Here is a 26,583-nt window from a genome sequence, read left to right as displayed (position 1 = left end):
TCTTTACATTCTTTTTAAAATTTTATTTTCCTTTTTATTGAATTTCTTGGGGTGACACTGCTTAACAAATTTATACAAGTTTTAGGTGCACAGTTCTACAACATGTCATCTGTACACTGTACCGTGTGTGCATCACCCCAAATCAAGTCTGTGTCCATCACCATTTATCCCCATACAGCCCTTACATTCTTTTAAGGTTGTCTTTTAATGATCAGAAGATCTATATAGGGCAGTTTAACAAGTCTTACTGTATCCCTAGTCATGAAGATATTCTCCTATATTATTTTCTTGAAGTTTTGTGATTTTAACCTTGCACATTTAGATTTACAGTCCTAGAATTGATTTTTTTGTGTGTGTATATGATGTGAGATAGGGTCAAGTTTCATTTTTATTGATTTCAGCAAGAGAAGAAGGGAGAGAGAGAGACAGACAGCCAGATGGAACATCAATCTGTTCCTGTATGTGCCCTGATCAAGGATTGAACCAGCAACCTCTGTGCTTCGAGATGATGCTCTAATCAACTGAGCTATCCAGCCAGGGCCAAGTTTCATTTTTAACCCCATATGGATATCCAATTGTCCTAGCACCATGTATTGAAAAGATAAACCTTTCTCACTGCTCTGCAATGCTGCTTTATCACAAAACAAGTGTCCATATGTGAGCATATCTGTTTCTGGACTCTGTAGTGATCTATTTTTCTATTCTTAAACCAATGATTATAAACTGTCTTGGTTACTGTTGCTTTATTATGACTCTTGATATCTGGAACAGGAAGGCTTGCTATTGTGTTCTTTTTCCAGAATGTCTTAGATATTCTTGGCTTTTTTGCATTTCCTTATATGTTTTAGAATCAGATTTTCAGGTTCTTCACAAAAGAAATTTTTTTTAGCAAGAGAGACAGGAACAGAGAGAGGGACAGATAGTCTAGAAGGGAGAGAGATGAGAAGCATCAATTCTTTGTTGTGGCACCTTAGTTGTTCATTGATTGCTTTCTCATATGTGCCCTGACCGGGGGAGCTCCAGCAGGGCAAATGACCCCTTGCTTAAGCCAGCAGTCTTGGACTCAAGCCAGTGACCATGTGGTCATGTCTATGATCCTGTGCTCAAGCCAGTGACCCCACACTGAAGCTGATGAACCTCTGCTCACGCTGGATGAGGCTGTGCTCAGGCTGACGATCTTCGGGGATTCAAACCTCGGTCCTATGCATCCCAGTCCGATGCTCCATCCGCTGCACCACCACCTGGTCAGGCACAAAAGAAATCTTGATATCTGATTAAGGTTGCATTGGATCAGTAAAAGTTTGTGGAGAATTGACTTCTTTATAATATTGAGTTTTCTAATCTAAGAATATTTAGATCTTTAATTTATCTTAACAATATATTTATAGTTTCTCTGATTTTTTATTTATTTTTATTTTTTAACTAAAATGATGGTTTTAAATGGGAACTAGAGATATGGTTACAATTACATAGCCCAACACAAAATACCCATGGGTGATCAGGAGTTGGAAGGTTCCAGCATAATGACAGTCACACTGGGTAGAAGAAAAGCTGTTCCAGGCCCCAGGAAGCAGACCAATATGGTGCTTCCCTGTGCTCCTGTCTGTGGTCACCCCTGTGGAGTCCATCTTACCAGGGCCAGTCACCTCTGTCCCCAACAGTCCCTCTCCCTTGAAATCCCCATGGCCCCCACCAGGGCCTCAATAGTCACCCCTATCCTAGCCTCCCTGCCACCATTATGATCATCTCCATAGCTACCACCATATGAGAGCCTCCTGGTCCCACTCCTGGGCCATCTGGTTTAGGGGACTTACACTGGTTGTATTCATTCCTCCAAGAGAAGTTTGTGTTCTCACAGGTAGGACGAGGGCACTTCCAGTCCTCAGCTCGCTGCTGCCCTCCACCACCACCACATCCACTAGGGAATCCTCGCCAACCACTACCAACACCTCCATAGCCTCCACAGCACATGGGTCCTCCTCACCCTTGGCCTCCACAACCACTGCCACCACCAAGTAGCACATGAGAGCCTGACCAGGCAGTTGCACAGTGGATAGAGCGTCGGACTGGGATGCCAAGGACCCAGGTTCGAGACCCAAGGTCGCCAGTTTGAGCGCGGGCTCATCTGGTTTGAGCAAAAGCCCACCAGCTTGGACCCAAGGTCACTGGCTCGAGCAAGGGGTTACTCGGTCTGCTGAAGCCCCACGGTCAAGGCACATATGAGAAAGCAATCAATGAACAACTAAGGTGTCGCAATGCGCAACGAAAAACTAATGATTGATGCTTCTCAACTCTCCGTTTCTGTCTGTCTGTCCCTATCTATCCCTCTCTCTGACTCTCTCTCTGTCTCTGTAAAAAAAAAAAAAAAAAAAAAAAAGTAGCACATGAGACCCTGATAGAATTTCCAGAGAATTCTTTTACCATTAAACCAGTCACTAGCTGCTTTATCAGAAAGTGGGTCATCAAATAGTACGGTTGCCTCTCCCTTCAGCTTGCCCGCTTTCCTGTCTATGTACAGATTAATCATGGGCTGTCCTGTTTTCTATTTGTCTTAATACCAATCTGCTTGAAGCAATCTGCCACAGACTGAGTTGTAACATTCTTGCCCAGGCTTTGCACAAAGATGGTGTTGTTGTCTGAATTATTCTATTTAGAGTCACGATGTGATCCTTGGTCCCAACAGTTACCAAATTTATTGAAGCCACCATGGTCACTTTTACCCATGCCACCTCTGCCTTCACAGCCACCTCCACAACCTCTGGGTTCATAGCTACCACTGCTGGGATTGTAGCCATCACCACCAGCCCAGCCTTGTCCCCCACGGTCCTGCTGCACTCCCCTGTAGCCACCGTCACCGCCACTGCTCTCGTCCTGATTGCCATAACTGCACCCTACTCATAGAAGACCGGCCTTGGCCAGAGTTACCTCTGCCACTCCACTGCCACTGCTGTACTGCTTCTGCTATCCACAGTCCTAAGGGGGATTATAGAAACTTTTTTTTTTTCCCAAGGGAAGAGAAAGACTAACAGGAAGGGAAAGAGATGAGAAGCATCAACTCATAGTTGCGGCACCTTAGTTGTTCATTGATTGCTTTCTCATATGTGCCTTGACCGTGGGGCTCCAGCCAAGCCAGTGACCCCTTGCTCAAGCCAGCAACCTTGAGCGCAAGCCAGTGACCTTGGGCTTCAAGCCAGTGACCTTGGGCTCAAGCCAGCAACCATATGATCCTGTTGGTGATCCCACGCTTAAGCCAGTAACCCTGCGCTCAAGCCAGAAACCCTGTGCTCAAGCCAGTGACCTCGGGGTTTCGAACCTGGGACCTCAGTGTCCTAAGTCGACGTTTCTACTACCAGCCAGGTGGATTATAGGAACTTTGCTGCTGTCCATAGCTAGACTGTTGTCCACCATATCCAGACTGCCAACCCTAGCCCCTACCTTGTGGCTGCCCATTGTTGCTTTGAGTACTGTAGCCGCTCTGAGCACTGCTACTGTAACTTCCCAAGGTGCTGCTAGGAGCTGGCCACTGGCTATAAGACAACTGAGACTCTGGCTACCACCACAGCCACCAGTTGAGCTACCATATCCCTGGAGAGCTGCCTAAGTGCCATAGCTTGTGTTCTGGCTCTGTCCATTAGAACCCTGGGTGCTCTGGCCATAGCCTGAAGTGTCTCCTGACTGGCTGTAGCCTCCATAACTACTGTCCATAGGGAAGATTGCTCTGCTGGGAAGAACCCTGCCCAGGCTGGGCGGCACAGGGCCTGTAGATTTGGGTTGTTTGTTGGCTGTAGTCATGTGAGGCCATGTCAGCACATGTGCACACAGGCTGACAGGTAACAAGATTCCAACACCACAGAGCACCAGCGCATCGGGACTGAGCCAAGTTTTTAATTCTATTATAAATTAAAACTTTAAAATGTTTGTGTTTCTTTCTGGTATATAGAAATGCAATTGATTTTTATATATTTCTCTTAAAATTGAGGAAACTTACTAAACACTTCTTTTGGGTTTCTGTATATATACACTATTATGTCATCTGTGAAATGAAAATTTTATTTCTTCCCAGTCCTTATACATCTCATTTATTTTCTTTATTTTAATTTTATTTATTTATTTATTTTGTGACAGAGACAGAGAGAGTCAGAGAGAGGGACAGACAGCAAGGGAGCGAGATAAGAAGCATCAATTTTTCGTCGCGGCACCTTAGTTGTTCATTGATTGCTTTCTCGTATGTGCCTTGACAGTGGTGTGGGCTACAGCAGACTGAGTGACCCCTCGCTTGAGCCAGCGACCTTGGGCTCAAGCTGGTGAGCTTTGCTCAAAACAGATGAACCCGTGCTCAAGCTGGCAACCTCAGGGTCTCGAATCTAAGACCTCCACATCCCGACGCTCTATCCACTGCACCACTGCTCGGTCAGACTATATTTTATTTCTTTTCTTGCCTTGATGTGCTGGCGAGGATCACAGTATACTGCTCAGTAGAGGTGGTGACAATAGGTATTCATTCTAGCCTCACTCTCTATCTTTTTTTTTTAATTAAAAAAAATTTTTATTTATTGCTTTGAGAAAGGAGAGAGAGAGAAAGGGTGGAGGAGCAACTCATAATTGTTGCTTCTCATATGTGCCTTGACTGGGCAAGCCCAGGGCTTCAAACCAGCGACCTCAGCATTCTAGGTCGGTGCTCTATCCATTGCGCCAGCACAGGTCGGGCATCTCACTCCTTATCTTAAATGACAACCGTCAACATTTTTGTATTAAATGTATCCAGAATAGGTTTGTTTGTAGATTCCTTTACCAGATTAATACATTCAGTTCTATTCTTGGTTTGTTAAGAGGTTTTTGGTTTTTAAATTCTATAGGGTTAGCCTGACCAGGCAGTGGCACAGTGGATAGAGCATTGGACAGGGACGCAGAGGACCCAGGTTCAAAAGCCCAAGGTCAGCCTGACCTGTAGTGGCGCAGTGAATAAAGTGTCCACCTTGAACGCTGAGGTCGCCGGTTTGAAACCCTGGCCTTGCCCAGTCAAGGCACATATGGGAGTTGATGCTTCCTGCTTCTCCCCACTCTCTCTCCCCTTCTCTAAAATGAATAAATAAAATCTCTTTTTTTTTTTTTTTCATTTTCCGAAGCTGGAAACGGGGAGGCAGTCAGACAGACTGCCGCATGCGCCCAACCGGGATCTACCCAGCATGCCCACCAGGGGGCGATGCTCTGTTGCATCCAGAGCCATTCTAGTGCCTGAGGCAGAGGCCACAGAGCCATCCTCAGTGCCCAGGCCATCTTTGCTCAAATGGAGCCTCGGCTGCGGGAGGGGAAGAGAGAGACAGAGAGGAAGGAGAGGGGGAGGGGTGGAGAAGCAGATGGGCGCTTCTCCTGTGTGCCCTGGCTGGGAATTGAACCTGGGACTCCTGCACACCAGGCCGACACTCTATCACTGAGCCAACCGGCCAGGGCCAATAAATAAAATCTTTAAAAAAAACAAAAACAAAAAACCAAGGTCGCCGGCTTGAGCACAGGCTCACCAGCTTGAGTGCGGGATTGCTGGCTTGAGGGTGGGATCACAGACATGACCCCATGTCGCTGGCTTGAGCCCAAAGGTCACTAGCTTGAAGCCCAGGTTTGCTGACTTAAACCCAAGGTCTCTGGCTTGAGCAAGGGGTCACTTGCTCTGCTGTAGCCCCCCACCTCTGGTCAATGCACATATGAAAAAGCAATCAGAGAACAGTTAAGGAGCCGCAACAAAGAATTGGTGCTTCTCATCTTTCTCCCTTCCTGCCTGTCTGTCCCTCTCTCTGTCTTTTTCTTTTTCACAAAAAACAATTGAAATTCTAGTTGGTTAAATTTTATCAAGTGTTTTTTCTGCGTTTCTTGAGATGACTATGCAGTTTTTCTCCTTTATTTTGTTGCTATGAAATACATTGACATTTTTGTGTGTGTGACAGAGAGACAGAGAGACAGAGAGAGGGACAGATAGGGACAGAAAGGAAGGGAGAGGGATGAGCAGCATCAATTCTTTGTTGCGGCTCCTTAGTTGTTCATTGACTGCTTTCTCATATGTGCCTTGACTGGGGGACTACAGCAGAGTGAGTGACCCCTTGCTCAAGCCAGAGACCTTGGGCTCAAGCTGGTGAGCTTGCTCAAACCAGATGAGCTCGCGCTTAAGCTGGTGACCTTGGGGTTTCAAACCTGGATCCTCTGCATCTCAATCCAACACTCTATCCACTGCGCCACTGCCTAATCAGTCTGTTGATCATCTTTATTGTGTGTTCTATTTCATTGACTTCTGCTCTTTCGCTATTATTTCTTTTCTTCTAGTTTCTTGGGCATAATTTACTGTTCCGTATTTATTCTTCAGCCTCTTTAATGACATCCTACTGTACTACTCCATTGAAACTTTGAAGTTGGTGGCTTTATTTTCTAATCCAGTGGACACTTATTTGGACTTATATTATTCTAGGTCTCAAAAACTTCTGCGCCCTGGCCAGTTGGCTCAGCAGTAGAGCGTCGGCCTGGCGTGTGGAGGTCCCAGGTTTGATTCCAGGCCAGGGCACACAGGAGAGGAGCCCATCTGATTCACCCTTCCCCCTTTCCTTTCTCTCTGTCTCTCTCTTCCCCTCCCGCAGCCAGGGCTCCATTGGAGCAGGGTTGGCCCGGGCGCTGGGGATGGCTCTGTGACCTCTGCCTCAGGCACTAGAATGGCTCAGATTGCAGTGGAGCAACGCCCCAGAGGGGCCAAGCATCGCCCCCTGGTGGGCATGCTGGGTGGATCCTGGTTGGGTGCGTGTGAGAGTCTGTCTCTCTGCCTCCCCCCTCCCCCCGCTTCTCGCTTCAAAAAAATACAAAACCCCCCCCCAAAAAAACAAACTTCTGCACAATTCCTACAGAAGACGTTCTTTCTTAGCTTTCATGCGTTTATATTTTACTCTTTCCTACTGTACTGTTCTTTCCTCTTTTTCCTTTTCTGATCCCCAATCTACCTGACATCTATATATTGACATGGCTTAGACTTAGTCTCTCGTCTCTCCACCCCAGGGATGCCTACAAGCAGTACGTGCACATGAATGATGTAGAGTGATTGTATTTTGTTTTTGTTTTTTGTTTTTTGGGTTTGCTTTTTTTTTTTGTATTTTTCCGAAGTTGGGGAAGGCAGTCAGACAGACTCCTGCATGCGCCCGACTGGGATCCACCCGGCATGCCCACCAGGGGGCGATGCTCTGCCCATCTGGGGCATTGCTCTGCTGCAACCAGAGCCATTCTAGCACCTGAGGCAGAGGCCACAGAGCCATCCTCAGAGCCCGGGCCATCTCTGCTCCAGTGGAGCCCTGGCTACGGGAGGGGAAGAGAGAGACAGAGAGGAAGGAGAGGGAGGAAGGGTGGAGAAGCAGATGGGCGCTTCTCCTGTGTGCCCTGGCCGGGAATTGAACCCAAGACTCCTGCATGCCAGGCCGACGCTCTACCACTGAGCCAACCGGCCAGGGCCTAGAGTGATTGTGTTTTGAATGCATAGGAATATTCTTACATTTCAAAGAAATGTGCTTTCTCCCTTTTTTCTTTAAACACAAGGCTTCTATGGTCTATTTTTTTTATTTTTCTTGTTTTGAAAGAGACGTCATCCTGAGAAATACTTCTTTGTATTAGAAAAATAGTCGTATACAAATACAATGATAACTGGAAAATGACAGCTGGCTTCAGTGTTGAGAAGACATTATGGTGAAGCTGCTGTACATTTCAAGCCAAGTATTGCTGGATTGTTCAGTTTTTTTAGAGAGAAACATGGAATATAGATTTTTTTAAAATGTGAACTCTATAATTTTTAAAATTCTAGCACAAGTGTTTAAATACGTGGGGACAAAAATAAAATTAAACATGTCTATGTGGCCCTGGCCGGTTGGCTCCGCGGTAGAGCATCGGCCTAGCGTGCGGAGGACCCGGGTTCGATTCCCGGCCAGGGCACATAGGAGAAGCGCCCATTTGCTTCTCCACCCCTCCGCCGCGCCTTCCTCTCTGTCTCTCTCTTCCCCTCCCGCAGCCAAGGCTCCATTGGAGCAAAGATGGCCCGGGCGCTGGGGATGGCTCTGTGGCCTCTGCCCCAGGCGCTAGAGTGGCTCTGGTCGCAACATGGCGACACCCAGGAGGGTCGCAACATGGCGACGCCCAGGATGGGCAGAGCATCGCCCCCTGGTGGGCAGAGCGTCACCCCTGGTGGGCGTGCCGGGTGGATCCCGGTCGGGCGCATGCGGGAGTCTGTCTGACTGTCTCTCCCTGTTTCCAGCTTCAGAAAAATGGAAAAAAATATATATATATATTAAAAAAACAAAAAACATGTCTATGTGTCAGCAGATGGGTCCATGCACCACCAATTTATGTCTTCTAATCTACATTATTTTTCTTTTTATAAGTGATCTTATCTAATTATTTTTTTAGAAGACCAATTATTAATTTTTTAGTTAAAGCATAGTTGGCACCTGACCAGGGGGTGGCACAGTGGATAGAGCGTCAGACTGGGATGCAGAGGACCCAGGTTTGAGACCCCAAGGTTGCCAGCTTGAGCGTGGGCTCATCTGGTTTGAGCAAAAGCCCACCAGCTTGAACCCAAGGTCACTGGCTCCAGCAAGGGGTTAGTTGGTCTGCTGAAGGCCCGCAATCAAGGCACATATGAGAAAGCAATCAATGAACAACTAAGGTGTTGCAGTGCGCAATGAAAAACTATTGATTGATGCTTCTTATCTCTCTCCGTTCCTGTCTGTCTGTCCCTGTCTATCCCTCTCTCTGACTCACTGTCTCTGTAAAAAAAAACTAAATAAATAACATTTTTAAAAAAAGCATAGTCGGCATACAACATTATATATATATATATATATAAAATTTCAGGCTTACAGGATAGTGTTCCAATATTTATATGTAAATATATGCAATGTCACCATGCAAAGTTATTATGATATTGATTACATTCCCTGTACTGTACACTGCATCTCTATGGCTTATTTATTTTATAACTGGAATTTTGTCGCTCTTATTCCCATTTACTTTTTCCCCTCCTGCCTCTGGCAACCATCAGTTTGTTCACTGTATCTGTGTGAGTCTGTTTTTGTTTTGTTACTTTTTCTTTAAGTTCCTCATGAAGGGAAATCATATAGCATTTGTCTTTCTGTGACTTCATTTCACTCAGCACAATACCCTCTAGGTCAGTGGTCCCCAACACCTGGGCCGCGGACCAGTACTGATCCATGGGCCATTTGGTACTAGTCCGCAGAGAAAGAATAAATAACTTACATTATTTCCGTTTTATTTATATTTAAGTCTGAACGATGTTTTATTTTTTAAAAATGACCAGATTCCCTCTGTTACATCCGTCTAAGACTCACTCCTGACGCTTGTCTCGGTCACGTGATACATTTATCTGTCCCACCCTAAAGGCCGGTCAGTGAAAATATTTTCTGACATTAAACCGGTCCGTGGCCCAAAAAAGGTTGGGGACCACTGCTGTAGGTCCATCCATGTTGTCAAAACTGTCAAGATTTCATTCTTTTTTATTGTTGAGTACATTTCATTGTGTATATAATGTGTGTGTGTTTCACACATATATCACATTTTTAAACATTCATCTATCAATGGACAACTAGCTTTTCATATCTACTTGTATTGTAAATAATGCTGCAGTGAACACAGTGATGCATATATCTTTTCTAATCAGTGTTTTTGTTTTCTTAGGATAAATACCCAGAAATGGAGTTTCTGAGTTGTCTGGCCTGACCAGGCGGTGGCGCAGTGGATAGAGCATTGGACTGGGATGCAGAAGACCCAAGTTCGAGACCCAGAGGTCTCCAGCTTGAGCGTGAGCTCATCTGGTTTGAGCAAAGCTTACCAGCTTGGACCCAAGGTTGCTGGCTCAAGCAAGGGGTTACTTGGTCTGCTGAAGGCCCCCTGTCAGGGCACATAAGAGAAAGCAATCAATGAATAACTAAGGTGTCATAATGCGCAACGAAAAACTAATGATTGATGCTTCTCATCTCTCCGTTCCTGTCTGTCTGTCCCTGTCTATCCCTCACTCTGACTCTCTCTCTCTGTCTCTGTAAAAAATAAAAAAATAAAATAAAATAAAAAAAGGCCCTGGCTGGTTGGCTCAGCGGTAGAGCGTCGGCCTGGCGTGCGGGGGACCCAGGTTTGATTCCCGGCCAGAGCACATAGGAGAAGCGCCCATTTGCTTCTCCACCCCCCCCTTCCTCTCTGTCTCTCTCTTCCCCTCCCACAGCCGAGGCTCCATTAGAGCAAAGATGGCCTGGGCACTGGGGATGGCTCCTTGGCCTCTGCCCCAGGCGCTAGAGTGGCTCTGGTCTCGGCAGAGCGACGCCCCGGAGGGGCAGAGCATCGCCCCTGGTGTGCGTGCTGGGTGGATCCCGGTTGGGCGCATGCAAGAGTCTGTCTGACTGTCTCTCCCCGTTTCCAGCTTCAGAAAAATACAAAAAAAATAATAATAATAATAAATTAAAAAAAAAATCTGGGTTGTCTGATAGGTCTATTTAAAATTTTTGTGATCTCGTCTAATTTTATAGTTTTTTTTTAATTAATTTATTTTTTACAGAGACAGAGAGTGAGTCAGAGAGAGGGATAGGCAGGGACAGACAGACAGGAACAGAGAGAGATGAGAAGCATCAATCATTAGTTTTTCATTGCGCGTTGCAACACCTTAGTTGTTCATTGATTGCTTTCTCATATGTGCCTTGACCACGGACCTTCAGCAGACCGAGTAACTAACCCCTTGCTGGAGCCAGCGACCTTGGGTTCAAGCTGGTGGGCTTTTTTGCTCAAACCAGATGAGCCTGTGCTCAAGCTGGCGACCTCGGTGTCTCGAACCTGGGTCCTCTGTATCCCAGTCTGACGCTCCATCCACTGCGCCACCGCCTGGTCAGGCAGTTTTGTTGGGTTTTTTTTGAGAGTGAGAAAGGAAGGAGGAGAGAGAGTGAGAATCATTGACTCATAGTTGCTTTCACTTTAGTTGTGCATTGATTGCGTCTTGTATGTGTCTTGACCAGGGCTGAGCCAGTCTCCCCTTGTTCAAGCCAGTGACCTTGGGCTTTTCATGCTGGCGAACTTTGAGCTCATGCTGGTGAGCTTTGGGATCATAGGGATGACTCCTCTGCTCAAACCAGTGACCCCACACTGACCAGCCTGCTCTCAGAGCCAACGACCCCAGTATTCTGGGTCAGTGCTTTTTCTACTGTGCTGTTACTTGTTAGGCTAATTTTATAGTTTTAAATAAAATTGATAGGCTGATGGTTTTGAAAAGTAGAACTCTAGCCTTTAATATCTACCTGTCTATTTAACATCTCCCCTTGAATGTCTAATAGTCCTCTCAAACTTAACATGTTCCTAATAGAATTCTTTATTTTTCTACCCAAACCTATATTATTCCTAGTCTTCTCTACCTTTAAGATTAAAATCAGGGCCTGACCAGGTGGTGGCGCAGTGGATAGGATATTGGACTGGGGTGCTGAGGACCCAAGTTCAAGACCCCGAGGTCACCAACTTGAGCACGGGCTCATCTGGCTTGAGCAAAAAGCTCACCAGCTTGGACCTAAGATTGCTGGCTCGAGCAAGTGGTTACTTAGTCTGCTGAAGGCCTGCTGTCAAGGCACATATGAGAAAGCAATCAATGAACAACTAAGGTGTCACAAAGAAAAACTGATGATTGATGCTTCTCATCTCTCTCCATTCCTGTCTGTCCCTATCTATCCCTCTCTCTGAGTCTAAAAAAAAAAAAAAAGATTAAAATCAGGGACCTTGGCTGGGTAGCTCAGTTGGTTAGAGCAGTGGTCCCCAACCTTTTTTGGGCCACAGACCAGTTTAATGTCAGAAAATATTTTCACGGACCGGCCTTTAGGGTGGGATGGATAAATGCACAAAATAAAATTATGTGACCGGCATAAAAACTGTGGTTTTTTTTTTTTTTTTAATTTTTTTTAATTTACTTTTTTAGATTTTATCTATTCATTTTTATTAGAGAGAGAGGGGAGAGAGAGAGAGAGAGGGAGAGATAGAGAACAGGGGGAAGAGCAGGAAGCATCAACTCCCATATGTGCCTTGACCAGGCAAGCCCAGGGTTTCGAACCGGCAACCTCAGCATTCCAGGTCGACGCTTTATCCACTGCGCCACCACAGGTCAGGCAAAACTGTGGTATTTTTAAATAAAATTGTCAAACTTACGAGACAGGCATTAAGAGTGAGTCTTAGACGGATGTAACAGAGGGAATCTGGTCATTTTTTAAAAATAAAACATCGTTCAGACTTAAATATAAATAAAACGGAAATAATGTAAGTTATTTATTCTTTCTCTGCAGACCGGTACCAAATGGCCCACGGACCAGTACCAGTCCGCGGCCCGGGGCTTGGGAACCACTGGGTTAGAGCATCATCTCAATATGCCAAGGTTGTAGGTTTGATCCCTAGTCAGGGTACTTACAAGAATCAACCAGTGAAAGCATAAATAAGTGGAACAACAAATTGATATTTTTCTCTCTCTCTTTTTTTCTCCCCTTTTCTTTCTCTCTTTACAATCAATAAATAAAGTTTAAAAAAATTAAAATTAGAGATACATCTTTCCCCTAAGGGTTGTCCAGCAGAAGTGATATGATTAAAAGTCAAGGCCCTGGCCACTTAGCTCAGTCAGTTAAGGGTGTCACCCTGAAGCGACATGGTTGCGGGTTCAGCCCTCGGTCAGGGTACACTTGGGAAGCAACCGGTGATTGCGTGACTGAGTGGAACAACAAATGAGTGCTTCCCTTTCCCCTCCCTCGCTCTTCCTTCCTTTCTCTGTCTCTCTAAAAATCAATCAATAAATAAGAAAATTAAGCCCTGGCTGAATGGCTCGGCTGGTTGGAGTGTCATCTGGAAGCGCAGAGGTTGCCGTTCGATTCCCTGGTCAGGGCACATGCAGGAACAACTCGAGGTTCCTCTCTCTGTCTCTCTCCCTGCCTCTCTAAAAAAGAAAAAAAAAAAGAAGATACAAATAGGCAGTTATAGTGTGTTATGTTATGTTTATTTTATTTAATGGCAAAATATATGGAAATTCAAAGAAGTTGCTATAGAAATCAGAAAATAACACAGCATGCAACTAGGCAGAGGTATGGGTTTCCAGATCCCCTGAGTCACTCATGATAATGTACCAGGTGACATTTCACCTGTACAAAATGAGGATTCTGCCGGATTTTAGAAGCTGTTATTTTGCCTGTCTCCTAGAGATGTGGGGATGGAGATATTAAATATGTTTCTGGTCTTTGATTCATGCCTGTTTTTTTCCTGGAGTTTCTGGCAATAGACTTCTTGCTTAACAGGTACAAATAATTGGTGCAATAAATATTGAATGAAGTGAAGGTCATTTTCCCAAGAACATCCTTCTGCATGCCCAGATTTCAGGCTTGCCCGAGGTCCACTTCCTTTCTTTCTTTCTTTTAAAATTTTATTCGTTAATTTTGAGAGAGAGGGGAAGGAGAGAGAGAGAAAGAGGAGGGAGAACTACTACAACTCATAGTAGTTCCTTCCTGTATGTGCCTTGACCAGGCAAGCCTGGGGTTTTGAACCGGCAAACTCAGCATTCCAGGTCAACACTTTATCCACTGCGCCACCACAGGTCAAGTGGACTTCCCTTCCTTACTGTTAATGCTTCCTTCTCGTTTAGGAAGTATTACTAGTGCTATCTTTAAAATAGATTTCACATCCATCTGCTCCGTATTACCTCTACTTCCTCCCTAGTCCAATCCTCAATCAAGTATCTCATCTGGGTCTGGTCTTTGCAGTAGCCTCCTGACTGGCCTCCCTGCTTGGACTCTTGTGTTCCTACAAGTCCCTTCTCCATTTAGTAACCAAAGTGATCATTTAAAAATACAAGTTGGATTGTGTCAGTCCTCTGCTTAAAACCCTTCCATGGCTTCAAATAAAACCAAGATGTCTTACATACATGTTTTTAAAGACTTATCATCTCTGGCCTCTCTCAACATCTGAATTTTTCTCCTTCTAGTCTATTCCAGTCTTTTCATTACCTTCCAGCCTCCTTGGGTCTTCATTCTGTTGCTTGAACAGGACAAGCTCACTCCTGTCTCAAAGCCATGGTCTAAATTTAACTGATATATAAATGCCACAGACTAGGGATGCTTATTAGTTAACCAGTTCTGGTCCTGAACATGGTTCCAAATCATTCTTTACTCTCTGCTGCCATCATGTGGTCATTTAAACAATCACTGGCTTTTCTAGAAAATTTTCAGCTCTGGGCTTTTAAGATCCTGCATAAAGATTAATTTCACAGGTGTTCATTATATTATTTATGATTTATAAATTACATACAAATTATATTACTTTGATATATCACATATATAAACACATAAAGGGGACAATGAAGTATATAAGTTAAAGTAATACAGCCCTGGCTGGACAGCCTGGTTGGTTAGCGCATCGTCCCAAAGCGCAGAGGTTGCTGGTTGGATCCCCGGTCTGGGCACACACAGGAGTGAGTGTTTCTGTCTCTTTCACTCTCTTCCTTCCTCTCTCTAAAATCAATAAAATAAACATGAAAAAATAATACATAGCATATAATCACAAATATGTTAAAAATACAAGTATTTTTGCTTTGCCTGTGTTGGCACAAGGAATAGGACATCAAGCTGTGATGCTGAGGTCACTGGTTTGAAGTCCTGGGCTTGCCTGGTCGGGGCACATAAGAAAAGCAACTATGAGTTGATGCTTCCTGTTCCTTCCCACTTTCTCTCTCTCTCTCCCCTCTCTATAAAAATCAATAAATCTTTTTTAAAAAATACAAGCATTTTTAGATGCAAAAAAAAAGAATCTGGAAGAAAAAAATAACAGAATGTTAACTGGTTATTTCTGGATCGAATGTATTTTTTTGTATAATTGTATGTTTTTTGCAATAAATATTCAGTGCTTTATTTACTTATTTTTTTAAAGGCCCTGTCTGGGTTGGTTGGAGCATCATCTCAATACGCCAAGGTTGCAGGTTCAATCTTTGGTCAGGGCTGAAACAAAAATCAACCAAGGAACGCACAGATAATGTAGAACAACAAAAAGATCCCCCCCCCCCCGCTCCCTCTCTCTTCCTCTCTCTCAATAAATAAAAAATTTTTAAAGAATATGTTTCTCGTCTGGTATTCTTCTTCTTCGCCTTTTATTTCCCCATTACCTTTAAACCCAGTGTGTCTCACGTGACTGCCAGCATGCGTCCCAGTGCTCCTCCGCGTCATCTGGTCACTATTTATGGACTGCTCATGTTTCAGGCTCTGGGGTTTGGGCCTTCAGTAACCTTTGTTTAAAGTGCTGCTTCACAAAGTCCATTGCATTTATTAGCATAGGCTGATTCTTAGACTTGAACCAAAATCTTGTCAGCTGCTCTCTTTGGGAAGTTAGGGATGTACCTCTTAGACTTTTTGTGCCATGGTTTCACATCGTACTGGTACTGTGCTAGAGTGTGAACTGTGGCCCTGTTTTTTACTCTGTCACAGGTGAACTTCGAAGGCAAAGCCAGTCCCCTGTCACTCCTTCAGATGGCCTCCCCAAGTGGCTTCTGTGTCTTGATTCGCTTGCCAAAGCTGATCTATGGAGGAAAAACATTACCAAAAACATTATTGAACATTTTGGCAGATGGCACTATTTTAAAAGTTGGAGTAGGATGCTCAGAAGATGCCAGCAAGCTTCTGCAGGATTATGGCCTCATCGTTAAGGGGTGCCTGGATCTTCGATACCTAGCCATGAGGGAGAGGTATGGTTTGTATGAATGCTCGTGGAGTTCCTGTAGCATTGGGGCAAATATTTAAGAAAGATTTGTAGATTAATGAGAATCAATAATGAAGCATCTACAATTCTTTGCAAGCTTCTGATGTGCATATTGAATTTGTGAGGAAATATTTTAGCTTCTGAGAACACTTTTAGTAACCTAGAATTGGTCTACGGCCATATCACCCTGAACACGCCCGGATCTCATCTGATCTCAGAAGCTAAGTAGAGTTGGGCCTGGTTAGTACTTGGATGGGAGTAACCTAGAATTGGTCTTTTTAAATAAAACATTAATAGGGTGTCTCTATAAGCCACAGGTTGTAGACCAATGGCCCCACTGGCTAAATGAGGACCACAGAGTACTTTTGTTTTTGCTTTTCACCTATGGTATCTTTAGGAAATTTTAGTTTTAATGCAGAAGATTTGATGTAAAAAAAAATCTGTATTTCTGGCTTCTCAAAAAATTAGATGATTTGACCAAACTAAGTCAGTAGTTCTGGGTGGCAACAATCAGTTGGGTAGTCCTGCTCTTTTTTAAAAAAATATTTTATTTATCGATTTTTAGAGGGGGGTAGAGAGAGAGAGAGAGAAGGGGGAGGAGCAGGAAGCATCAACTCCCATATGTGCCTTGACCAGGCAAGCCCATGGTTTCGAACCGGCAACCTCAGTGTTCCAGGTCAACACTCTATCCACTGCGCTACCACAGGTCAGGTCGTCCTGCTCTCTTTTGATGAGCATACTCTACTCAGTTTGCCTGAGTCCCCCACCGCCCCATTGTAACCGGGACTCCCCACGTAACCTGAAGCATTTGAGTTTGGAAATTCTGCTTTAGGCCAAAATTGGTAGCTCTAATCTTTTACTGGGCGAAGGGAGATTTCCTTTTCCCTTAGAATTGTATTCTAAATTTTTTTTTTCATTTTAGTGAGAGAGAAAGGGAGACAGAGACAGAGAGAGAGAGAGAGAGAGAGAGAGAGAGGAACATAGAACTCTTCCTGAATGTGCCCTGACTGGGGATTGAACCAGTAACCTTTGCATTTTGGGACGATGCTCCAACCAACCAAGCTATCTAGCCCGGACCTATTCTAAAATTTTTAAAGGAGTTGCAGTTACCTTTTCATGTATATATACAAGTCATTTTAATAATGTGGACTGAAACAGCCTCTTTTCCTGCCTCAGATGACACTAAGATGGCATTAAAAGTTTGGAGAAGGCCCTGGCCGGTTGGCTCAGTGGTAGAGTGTCAGCCTGGTGTGTGGATGTCACAGGTTCAATTCCTGGCCAGGGCACACAGGAGAAGCGCTCATCTGCTTCTCCACCCCTCTCCCTCTCCTTTCTCTCTGTCTTTCTCTTCCCCTCCCGAAGCCAGGGCTCCATCGGAGCAAAGTCTGGGCACTGAGGATGGCTCTATGGCCTCTGCCTCAGGTGCTAGAATGGCTCCGGTTGCAACAGAGCAACGGCCCAGATGGGCAGAGCATCGCCCCTAGTAGGCATGCCAGGTAGATCCTGGTCGGGCACATGTGGGAGTCTGTCTCTCTGCTTCCCTGCTTCTCACTTCAGAAAAATACAAAAAAATTTTTTTAAAAGTTTGAAGGAGTTGATAAACTAAGAGAAGGCCTGATTAAAATCTATGCTGGTCATAATATTTTAGTATGAAATGAAATTTATACTAAATTTAGCTTTGTAGTTTGATTTATGTAAATAAAACTCTTATAAATGAGTATCAATTTTTTTTCAAATAGTTCATTAAAATATTTTCTGTAAGAAATTTTAGCCTGACCCAGCAGTGGCACAGTGGTTAAAGCATCAGACTGGGACACAGAGAACCCAGGTTCGAAACCCCAAGGTCGCCAGCTTGAGCAAGGCTCACCAGCTTGAACCCAAGGTCACTGGCTTGAGCAAGGGGTCACTTGCTCTGCTGTAGCCCCTGGTCAAGGCACATATGAGAAAGCAATCAATGAACAACTAAGGAGCCGCAACAAAAAATTGATGGTTCTCATCTCTCTTCCTGCCTGTCTGTCCCTCTCTCTCTCTCTCTCTCATACACACACACACACACACACACACACACACACACACACACACACACAAAGAAATTTTGAACTCAAAGTATTTGGAGTATAAGGGCAGAGCTGCCTTTCATCGGGCCCTCCTGCCTCGGGCACTGCCTCCCTGGAGGGGCCCACTGTGGCTCTGTTGTGAAATGGAGTTGACTTGGGAGCAGAGTGTGGGGTAGGAGTCCCAGCACTGCCACTCACCAGCTGAGTGGCCTTTGGCAACTGACTGAACCTCACTATTCCTCTGTTCCCTCATACATGAAGTAGAGATAGCAGTGTTCCCACCTCAGAGACTGATATGAGGATTAAATTAGTTAAACGATGTAAAGAACTTAGAAATAGGATTTAAAATATAGAGAATGCAGTGTAACTTTTAACTGTTACCATCACCATCACCATCAGTTTCCATATAATCATCATTTGATTAGTTTGTTTTCCCAGATGTCTTTATATGTATTAGAGTCATGTCTATAAATATATAGAAATTAGTGGTTCTCTGAATTTTGTTTGGCTAAATGCAGAATGGTCAAGTGTCAGAATAATAATTTGGCCAAAGCTGAATATTACCATGAACTTTTCTAGAAATAAAAATGATGCATTTATCAGATCTTTCTATTTTAATTTTATTAAAATTGTAAAATTATTGTATTATTGAGCACTCAGTAAAAAATAAATTTTTTGACACTGTAGTATAAGAAATTTGACATTCTACAGTAGTGCTAGAATTACACTTAGCACTGTTAATTATAGGTTGCTCCTGATGTTCGCCATAAGTATTGTTAATTTCAGTTGACTTTAGGGAGGAACACTCTCTCTCTATATGTAATGTTGTCTTTTTTTTTTCCATATTCTTTATATATTCTTTTTTGTCTTTTTCCAAGTGAGAGGAGGGGAGATAGACTCCCACATGTGCCCCAACCAGGATCCACCCAGCACCCCCTGTCTGGGGTCCATGCTCTGCCCATATGGGGCCATGCTCTCAACTGAGCTATTTTTAGTGCCTGAGATGGAAGCCATGGAGCTATCCTTAGTACCTGAATCCTACCATTGCTTGAACCAATGGAGCCATGGCTGTGGGAGGGAAAGAGAGAGAGAAAGCGAGAGAAAGGGAGAGGGGGAGGGGTGGAAAAGCAGATGGTTGCCTTTCCTGTGTGCCCTAACCAGGAATTGAACCTGGGACATCCACATGCTGGGCTGATGCTCTACCACTAAGCCAACTGGCCAGGGCCAATAATTTCTGATAAAAGAAAGTTTTATGTCTCCCCCAAATCCTTAAATTTCATTAATGGAAGCAAGACCTTATGTATTTTACCTAAATATATCTGGACTTTTTTTACTTTTTAGTCAGTAATTCTTTTGGGGGTGATGAAATCCCTCAATTTATTGCTTGTTTTTGCAAGGAAAGACTTCCTTTTCTGCATCATTACACTTCATTTCCTGTGGTACCTGAGGGAATCCTGCATGTTGTAACACTGCTGTGAACCTCCACGCTTTCTGCTCTAAAACTCCCAGTGTCACACTTGGTAACCAGAAATCCACCTCCACTTATATAGACATACCTCTTGTTTGGAATTTCCAATCCTTGGACAAATTAATTCTTTTGACTACCCCACAGCTATTTTAATCAGAAAGTGTTGAAAGAGCAGAAAGATTACTTACTTTTATTATATCTTCACCACCTTAGTGAAAATAACCTTATCTTTTTTTTTTTTTTTTGTATTCATTCGAAGTTAGAGGCGGGGAGGCAGTCAGACAGACTCCTGCATGCACCTGACTGGGATCCACCCGGCATGCCCACCAAGGGATGATGCTCTGCCCATCTGGGGTGTTGCTTTGTTGCGGCCAGAGCCATTCTAGCACCTGAGGCAAAGGCTATGGAGCCGTCCTCAGCGCCTGGGCCAACTTTGCTCCAAAGGAGCCTTGGCTGCAGGAGGGGAAGAGAGAGACAGAGAGGAAGGAGAAGGGGAAGGGTGGAGAAGCAGTGCCCTGGCTGGGAATCGAACCCAGGACTTCCACATGCCAGGCCAACGTTCCACCGCTAAGCCAACCAGCCAGAGCCATCATTTTTTCAAATTTGAAAAGAAACCTACAAGTAGTAGCCAACGCAAATTAAAAAAATATAAAGAGGATATATAATCATCCCAAATTCCACAACCAAAGATAATATCAGTAGCATTTGATGAACTAATTTCTTTCTAGTTATCTCTTTGTTTTTCCTCTCTGATCACATACCTAGAGTGACATACATACTTTTATTATGTAGCATATATATATCAACATAAAAGGGCTATACATATGTTTTCTTTATAGTCTCTTTTTATTTAAACCTTTGAATAGTGAGTTTTTTAATGCTCGCTGACCCCTGGGAGTGAGTGTTTTTTCAAAAAATGAAATTAGGGCCCTGGCCAGTTGGCTGAGCGGTAGAGCGTCAGCCTGGCGTGCGGGGGACCCAGGTTCAATTCCCGGCCAGGGCACATAGGAGAAGCGCCCATTTGCTTCTCCACCCCCTACCCCTTCCTCTCTGTCTCTCTCTTCCCCTCCTGCAGCCAAGGCTCCATTGGAGCAAAAGATGGCCCAGGCGCTGGGGATGGCTCCTTGGCCTCTGCCCCAGGCGCTAGAGTGGCTCTGGTCGCGGCAGAGCGACACCCCGGAGGGGCAGAGCATCGCCCCCTGGTGGGCAGAGCTTCGCCCCTGGTGGGCGTGCCGGGTGGATCCCAGTCGGGCGCATGCGGGAGTCTGTCTGACTGTCTCTCCCCGTTTCCAGCTTCAGGAAAAAAAAAAAAAAAGAAATTAGTTCCAGTTACAGTTTTATTAACTTAAAATCATGTTTGTTTGATAACCAATTTATAGAAGCAAGAAGAACATACATTTGCCTTTTTTTTTTTTTTTTTTTTTTTTTTGCATTTTTCTGAAGCTGGAAACAGGGAGAGACAGTCAGACAGACTCCCGCATGCGCCCGACCGGGATCCACCCGGCACGCCCACCAGGGGGCGATGCTCTGCCCATCCTGGGCGTCGCCATGTTGCGACCCTCCTGGGTGTCGCCATGTTGCGACCAGAGCCACTCTAGCACCTGGGGCAGAGGCCACAGAGCCATCCCCAGCGCCCGGGCCATCTTTTGCTCCAATGGAGCCTTGGCTGCGGGAGGGGAAGAGAGAGACAGAGAGGAAGGCGCAGCGGAGGGGTGGAGAAGCAAATGGGCGCTTCTCCTATGTGCCCTGGCCGGGAATCGAACCCGGGTCCTCTGCACGCTAGGCCGACGCTCTACCGCTGAGCCAACCGGCCAGGGCCATTTGCCTTTTTTTTTTTTTTTTTTTTTTTAATTTTTTTTGCATTTTTCTGAAGCTGGAAACAGGGAGAGACAGTCAGACAGACTCCCGCATGCGCCCGACCGGGATCCACCCGGCACGCCCACCAGGGGGCGATGCTCTGCCCATCCTGGGCGTCGCCATGTTGCGACCCTCCTGGGTGTCGCCATGTTGCGACCAGAGCCACTCTAGCACCTGGGGCAGAGGCCACAGAGCCATCCCCAGCGCCCGGGCCATCTTTGCTCCAATGGAGCCTTGGCTGCGGGAGGGGAAGAGAGAGACAGAGAGGAAGGCGCAGCGGAGGGGTGGAGAAGCAAATGTGCGCTTCTCCTGTGTGCCCTGGCCGGGAATCGAACCCGGGTCCTCCGCACGCTAGGCCGACGCTCTACCGCTGAGCCAACCGGCCAGGGCCCATTTGCCTTTTTTTAATGTTGCCTTATACATTTTTAAAATAAAAATATTTGTTATCTTATACCTGGATGGTCAGGAGGCACGAGGACATACATGAGCATTTGTTAATTTAATTTGAAAGGGTTAATTAATATATTATGGACATCTCTTCACATCAATAAAGGTCCAGATCCTTGTTTTTAATAGCTGTGTGTAATTTAGTTGCATGGATATTTAACCAGTTTTCTATTGATGGACGTTTAGGTTGTTCCTCATTCTTTGCTACTATAAATAGTGCTGTAATGAAGACTACTCTATGTACATTTGTCCTTACACTGAGTTTCTGGAAGTGGAATTGTTGAATCAATTTTCATGTTCAGCCTGACCAGGCAGTGGCGCAGTGGATGGAGTGTCGGACTGGGATGCAGAGGACCCAGGTTCGAGACCCTGAGGTCATTAGCTTGAGCACAGGCTTATCTGGTTTGAGCAAAAGCTCACCAGCTTGGACCCAAGGTTGCTGGCTCCAGCAAGGGGTTACTTGGTCTGCTGTAGCGCCACGGTCAAGGCACATGTGAGAAAGCAATCAATGAACAACTAAGGCAGGGGTCTCAAACTCAACTCAGCATGTGGGCCGCAGAGCAAGATCAAAGCCGTTCGGCAAATACAAGTAGGCCCCTAGGCTTACTTAATTTTATCCAAAATATTTTGAACTTCATGGATTAGTCTGGGGGCCGCACAAAATTGTTCGGCGGGCCACGAGTTTGAGACCCCTGAACTAAGGTGTCACAACGAAAAACTAATGATTGATGCTTCTCATCTCTCTTCGTTCCTGTCTGTCCCTCTCTCTGACTCTTTGTCTCTGGGAAAAAAAAATCAGAATTTTTATGTTCAAGATATTTTTTTTTCTTTTTAGACAGAGAGACAGGAAGAGAGAGAGATGAGAAGCATCAACTCATAGTTGTAGCACTTTAGTTGTTCATTGATTGCTTTTTCATACATGCCTGGACTTGGGGGGGGGTCCAGTTAAGCCAGTGAGCCCTTTCTTAAGCCAGCAACCTTGGGCTTAAGCCAGAGACCTTGGGCTTCAAGCCAGTGACCTTTGGGCTCAAGCCAGCAACCATGGGATCATTCCAATAATCCCATACTCAAGCCAGCAATCCCGTGCTCAAGCCTGATGAGCCCACACTCAAGCTGGTGACCTCAGGGTTTCAAACCTGAGTCCTCACCATCCCAGGTTGACCCTCTATCCGCTGTACTATCACCGGTCAGGCTCATATTCAACATTTTTATTGCTATTTATTGTTAAACTGCTTTTCATAAAGTTGTAAAAAAGTAAAGTTCACAAATTTTAGGTTAGACTGTCTGATTCTTTATGTTCCACCAATACTAGATATCGTTATTTTAAATAAACTTTTGCCATCTAATAGATTAAAAAATTGTATATAGTTTTAATTTTATCTTATTTGATGTCTAGTGAGATTGAATATCTGTCATCTTTTTATTGGCCACTTATGTATATGTTTTTTCTATTTGCCTATTCTTGTCCTTTGCCCATTTTTGATACATGTTTTTATTTATTTTTTGTAGAAACAATTTGCTCTGTAATGGGCTTAGCCTGAAATCACTCGCTGAGACTGTTTTGAACTTTCCCCTTGACAAGTCCGTTGTACTTCGTTGCAGCAACTGGGATGCTGAGGATCTTACAGAGGACCAGGTACTTCTCATCAGAGTGGTCGAAGAATGGAAGAGTCGTTGCTTATGAAGCGTAATTGTTTTTAAAATGCTAGTCCTCTAATACGGTATAAGTATTGGGCAGAAATGCCTTAAAATAGATGATACCCAAGATAACTGGTTTATAATAATGCCTGATGAAATTTTAGAAAATACAGAAAGTAATATTTAAATTTGACATTTAAAAGAATGGATTGAGAGCCTGGCCTGTGGTGGCATAGTGGATAGAGCGTTGACTGGAACACGGAGGTCACCGGTTCAAAACCCTAGGCTTGCCTAATAAAGGCATATACGACAAGCAATCAACTAAATGAACAACTAAAGTGAAGAAACTATGAGTTAATACTTCTCATCCCCCCGCCTTTCTGTAAAATCAGTAAGTGAAACCTTTAAAAGAAAATGGATTGAGAGCACAGCACATAAGGCCAGGGCTTTTGGACTAGTCGGTTTTATTATCAGTAACTATAGATCAGTGGTCCCCAACCGTTTTTGGGCCACGGACCGGTTTAATGTCAGAAAATATTTTCACAGACCGGCTTTTAGGGTGGGACAGATAAATGTATCATGTGACCGAGACAAGCATCAAGAGTGAGTCTTAGACAGATGTAACAGAGGGAATCTGGTCATTTAAAAAAAATAAAACATTGTTCAGACTTAAATATAAATAAAACAGAAATAATGTAAGTTATTTTTTCTCTGTGGACCAGTACCAAATGGCCCACGGATCGGTACCGGTCTGCAGCCCGGGAGTTGGGGACCACTGCTATAGATAAAAAATGTCAGTAACTGTAGTCTGTTCTCTCAGGCTATTCCGTTCCTCCAGAGATGAGTCTTTTACTCTTCTGCCCAACCAGTATAAGCGCCACAAGCCTATATTCTAGTAGCTGAGTGGGGGAAAGGTGTTAGTTTCACCATTCAGTATGTTGACTTTCCCATGATCTCCTCTTTTCCAGGTGACACAGCCACCAGCCTACACTATGCCTGGTATTATTAGGTCCAGATCCTCTATGATTTAGCCATTATGTGACTTAAACTTGTCAAAAACCAAATCTGGCACCTTGAATAAAACAAAGAAGAAAGATGAGTTGATTATAAGGGTTTCAACCTACAAGCTAGAAAATTCAAGGCTATGGAAGCAATGAGTTCTGAGCTGCTCACAGACTGAAGAGTTTTTGTAGGCTAAATGCAAAAGTTACTTGGCTTTTTCAGCTGATTGGTTGCTTAGTGGTCTTCTTCCTTATTTGGATCAGGGTAGCTAAGACAGGAACAAGGAACTCTAAAGACAGTGTGAACAGACTTGGTGTTTGGACTGGTGTCCTCTGCTGATTTCTGAGGAGAGCTACAAATCTCTGCAATTTATGTTAGGTGAAGTTTTGTTTTCTTTAATGTGCCTGATTTGGCCAGCTCCATTTTGTTCCTGACATAAGTGACTCCGTTTTAGTTACGATTCTACAAACTTTTAATCTTCTGGGTTAGAGAAGGAGTAATTGTCTGGCCCTGTGGTGTAGAGAGGTCGGGGGGTTAAGTGTGCTTTATGGAGACATTCACTTTCTCCTCCTGTTCTCACCCCTACTTGTATCCTTGCTTTCTAGATAGCTGCTGCCTCCTAATCCTTATGCTTTGCCATTCTTTGTGGCTCAAATTAATTTGATTTTTAACTTTTGGCTTACTACCCCTTAAAGACCTAGGTTTCAGCCTTCCCTTGGTTGCTGAATAAGTTACTACTTGTTCATCCTTCCAGAACGTTGTTAATGGAGAGAGTTAGCAATAGCTAGTATCTTGAGGTTAATATCCTGGGAGAGAGTTCTGGGAATCAGGTTATGTGCCCTTGTTTTCTTTAGCCACTTCTGATTTGCTGTGACGCTGTGTAGGTTGCTTCTTTGTGCTTTTGTTTGTTCATTCGTTCCTTTTTTACTTCCTTCCTCTGAATAGATTTACTAAAATAAAATTCACATACAATAAAATTCACCCATTTAAAGTGTACAAGTCAATGGATTTTAGTATATTTACAAAGTTATACAACCAGCGTCACTATCTAATTTTAGAACATTTTTCATCACCCCAAAAAAGGAACACCACACCCATTAGCTGTCAATTCCTATCCCCCGCAACACCTAGATTTGGTGGGGTTGTTTGAAACGCAAAAATTTTTAATTTTGATGACGTCCAGTTATCTGTTTTCAAATCCTTCATGCTTTTGATGTCATGTCTAAGAAATCATTGCCTAACTCAGGGGTCGGGGAACCTTTTTGGCTGAGAGAGCCATGAACACCACATATTTTAAAATGTAATTCCGTGAGAGCCATACATGACCCGTGTACGTTATGCATTATCCAATAAAAATTTGGTGTTGTCCCGGAGGACAGCTGTGATTGGCTCCAGAACATGAGTGGTAGGAAATGAATGGATTGTAATACATGAGAATGTTTTATACATGAGAATGTTTTATATTTTTAACATTATTTTTTTTTATTAAAGATTTGTCTGTGAGCCAGATGCAGCCATCAAAAGAGCCACATCTGGCTCACGAGCCATAGGTTCCGGACCCCTGGCCTAACTCAAGATCATGAACATTTACTGTGTTTTCTTCTAAGAGTCCTATGTTTTAGCTCTTACACTTAGGTTTCTGATCCATTTTGAGTTGATTTTTGTGTGTAATGTGCGGTAGGGGTCCAACTTCATTCTTTTGCATGTGGATATCCAGTTGCTCTGGCACCCTTCATCTCAACCACCTTGGTTTTTCTATCATTGAAAAGAAGTTGTTTTAGCACTTTGAACTTATCACATTCAAGTGCACTCTTTTCCTATGGGAGACAACTAGCTGATAAATAAGTAGATTGTTGGGTCTAAGTGGAAGATTTTATCTAAACTTGTTTTATTCTAAAAGCATTATTAAAAAATCCTTACTAATTACACTGTTTACCAGGCCTAGTTATTAACGTAATTTAAGACATCTTAAAGTCTTAATGGCCTTTGTTGAGAAAAGCTATTAATTTATAGTTTTAACTACTTTTATTTATGACCAACTTGCTTGTGTCCAGTTGCTTGAAACGATTAAATAAATAAATTCCAGAAATAGGTGTTGTGACTTTTGATTTCAGGCCCGTGTTTGAAACCTTTTGTTTTTCTTGTTTTCAACATCTTTTTAATAGGTGTGGCAATGAACTTTTTTTTAAATTCAGTGAGAGGAGGGGAGGCAGAGACAGACTCCCTCATGCACCCCAACCAGGATCCACCTGGCAAGCCCACTAGGTGGCAATGCTCTGCCCAGCTTGGGTGTTGCTCCGTTGCTTAGCAACTGAGCTTTTCTTAGTGCCTGAGGTGAAA

General features: G+C 44.0%; 1 protein-coding gene and 1 pseudogene across 7 annotated transcripts in view; one reads left to right on the top strand and one right to left on the bottom strand.

The window, feature by feature from the left end:
* The window catches only part of EXD2 (exonuclease 3'-5' domain containing 2), an 88,846-nt gene that overhangs the window by 51,691 nt on the left and 10,572 nt on the right, over positions 1-26,583 (top strand). For all 7 annotated transcript variants that reach the window (XM_066275930.1, XM_066275927.1, XM_066275931.1 and 4 more), the window contains 2 exons: positions 15,504-15,760; positions 23,113-23,239. In XM_066275930.1, coding sequence (XP_066132027.1) covers positions 15,504-15,760; positions 23,113-23,239 — 384 coding nt within the window. The remainder of the gene's footprint in view (positions 1-15,503; positions 15,761-23,112; positions 23,240-26,583) is intronic.
* Positions 1,531-3,802, bottom strand: LOC136333844 (RNA-binding protein FUS pseudogene; annotated as a pseudogene).

The sequence above is a fragment of the Saccopteryx bilineata genome, chromosome 4, assembly GCF_036850765.1.
Source record: "Saccopteryx bilineata isolate mSacBil1 chromosome 4, mSacBil1_pri_phased_curated, whole genome shotgun sequence".
Lineage (NCBI taxonomy): Eukaryota > Metazoa > Chordata > Mammalia > Chiroptera > Emballonuridae > Saccopteryx > Saccopteryx bilineata.
The sequence above is the reverse complement of the archived record's forward strand: the minus strand, read 5'-3'. Positions and strand labels throughout refer to the sequence as shown.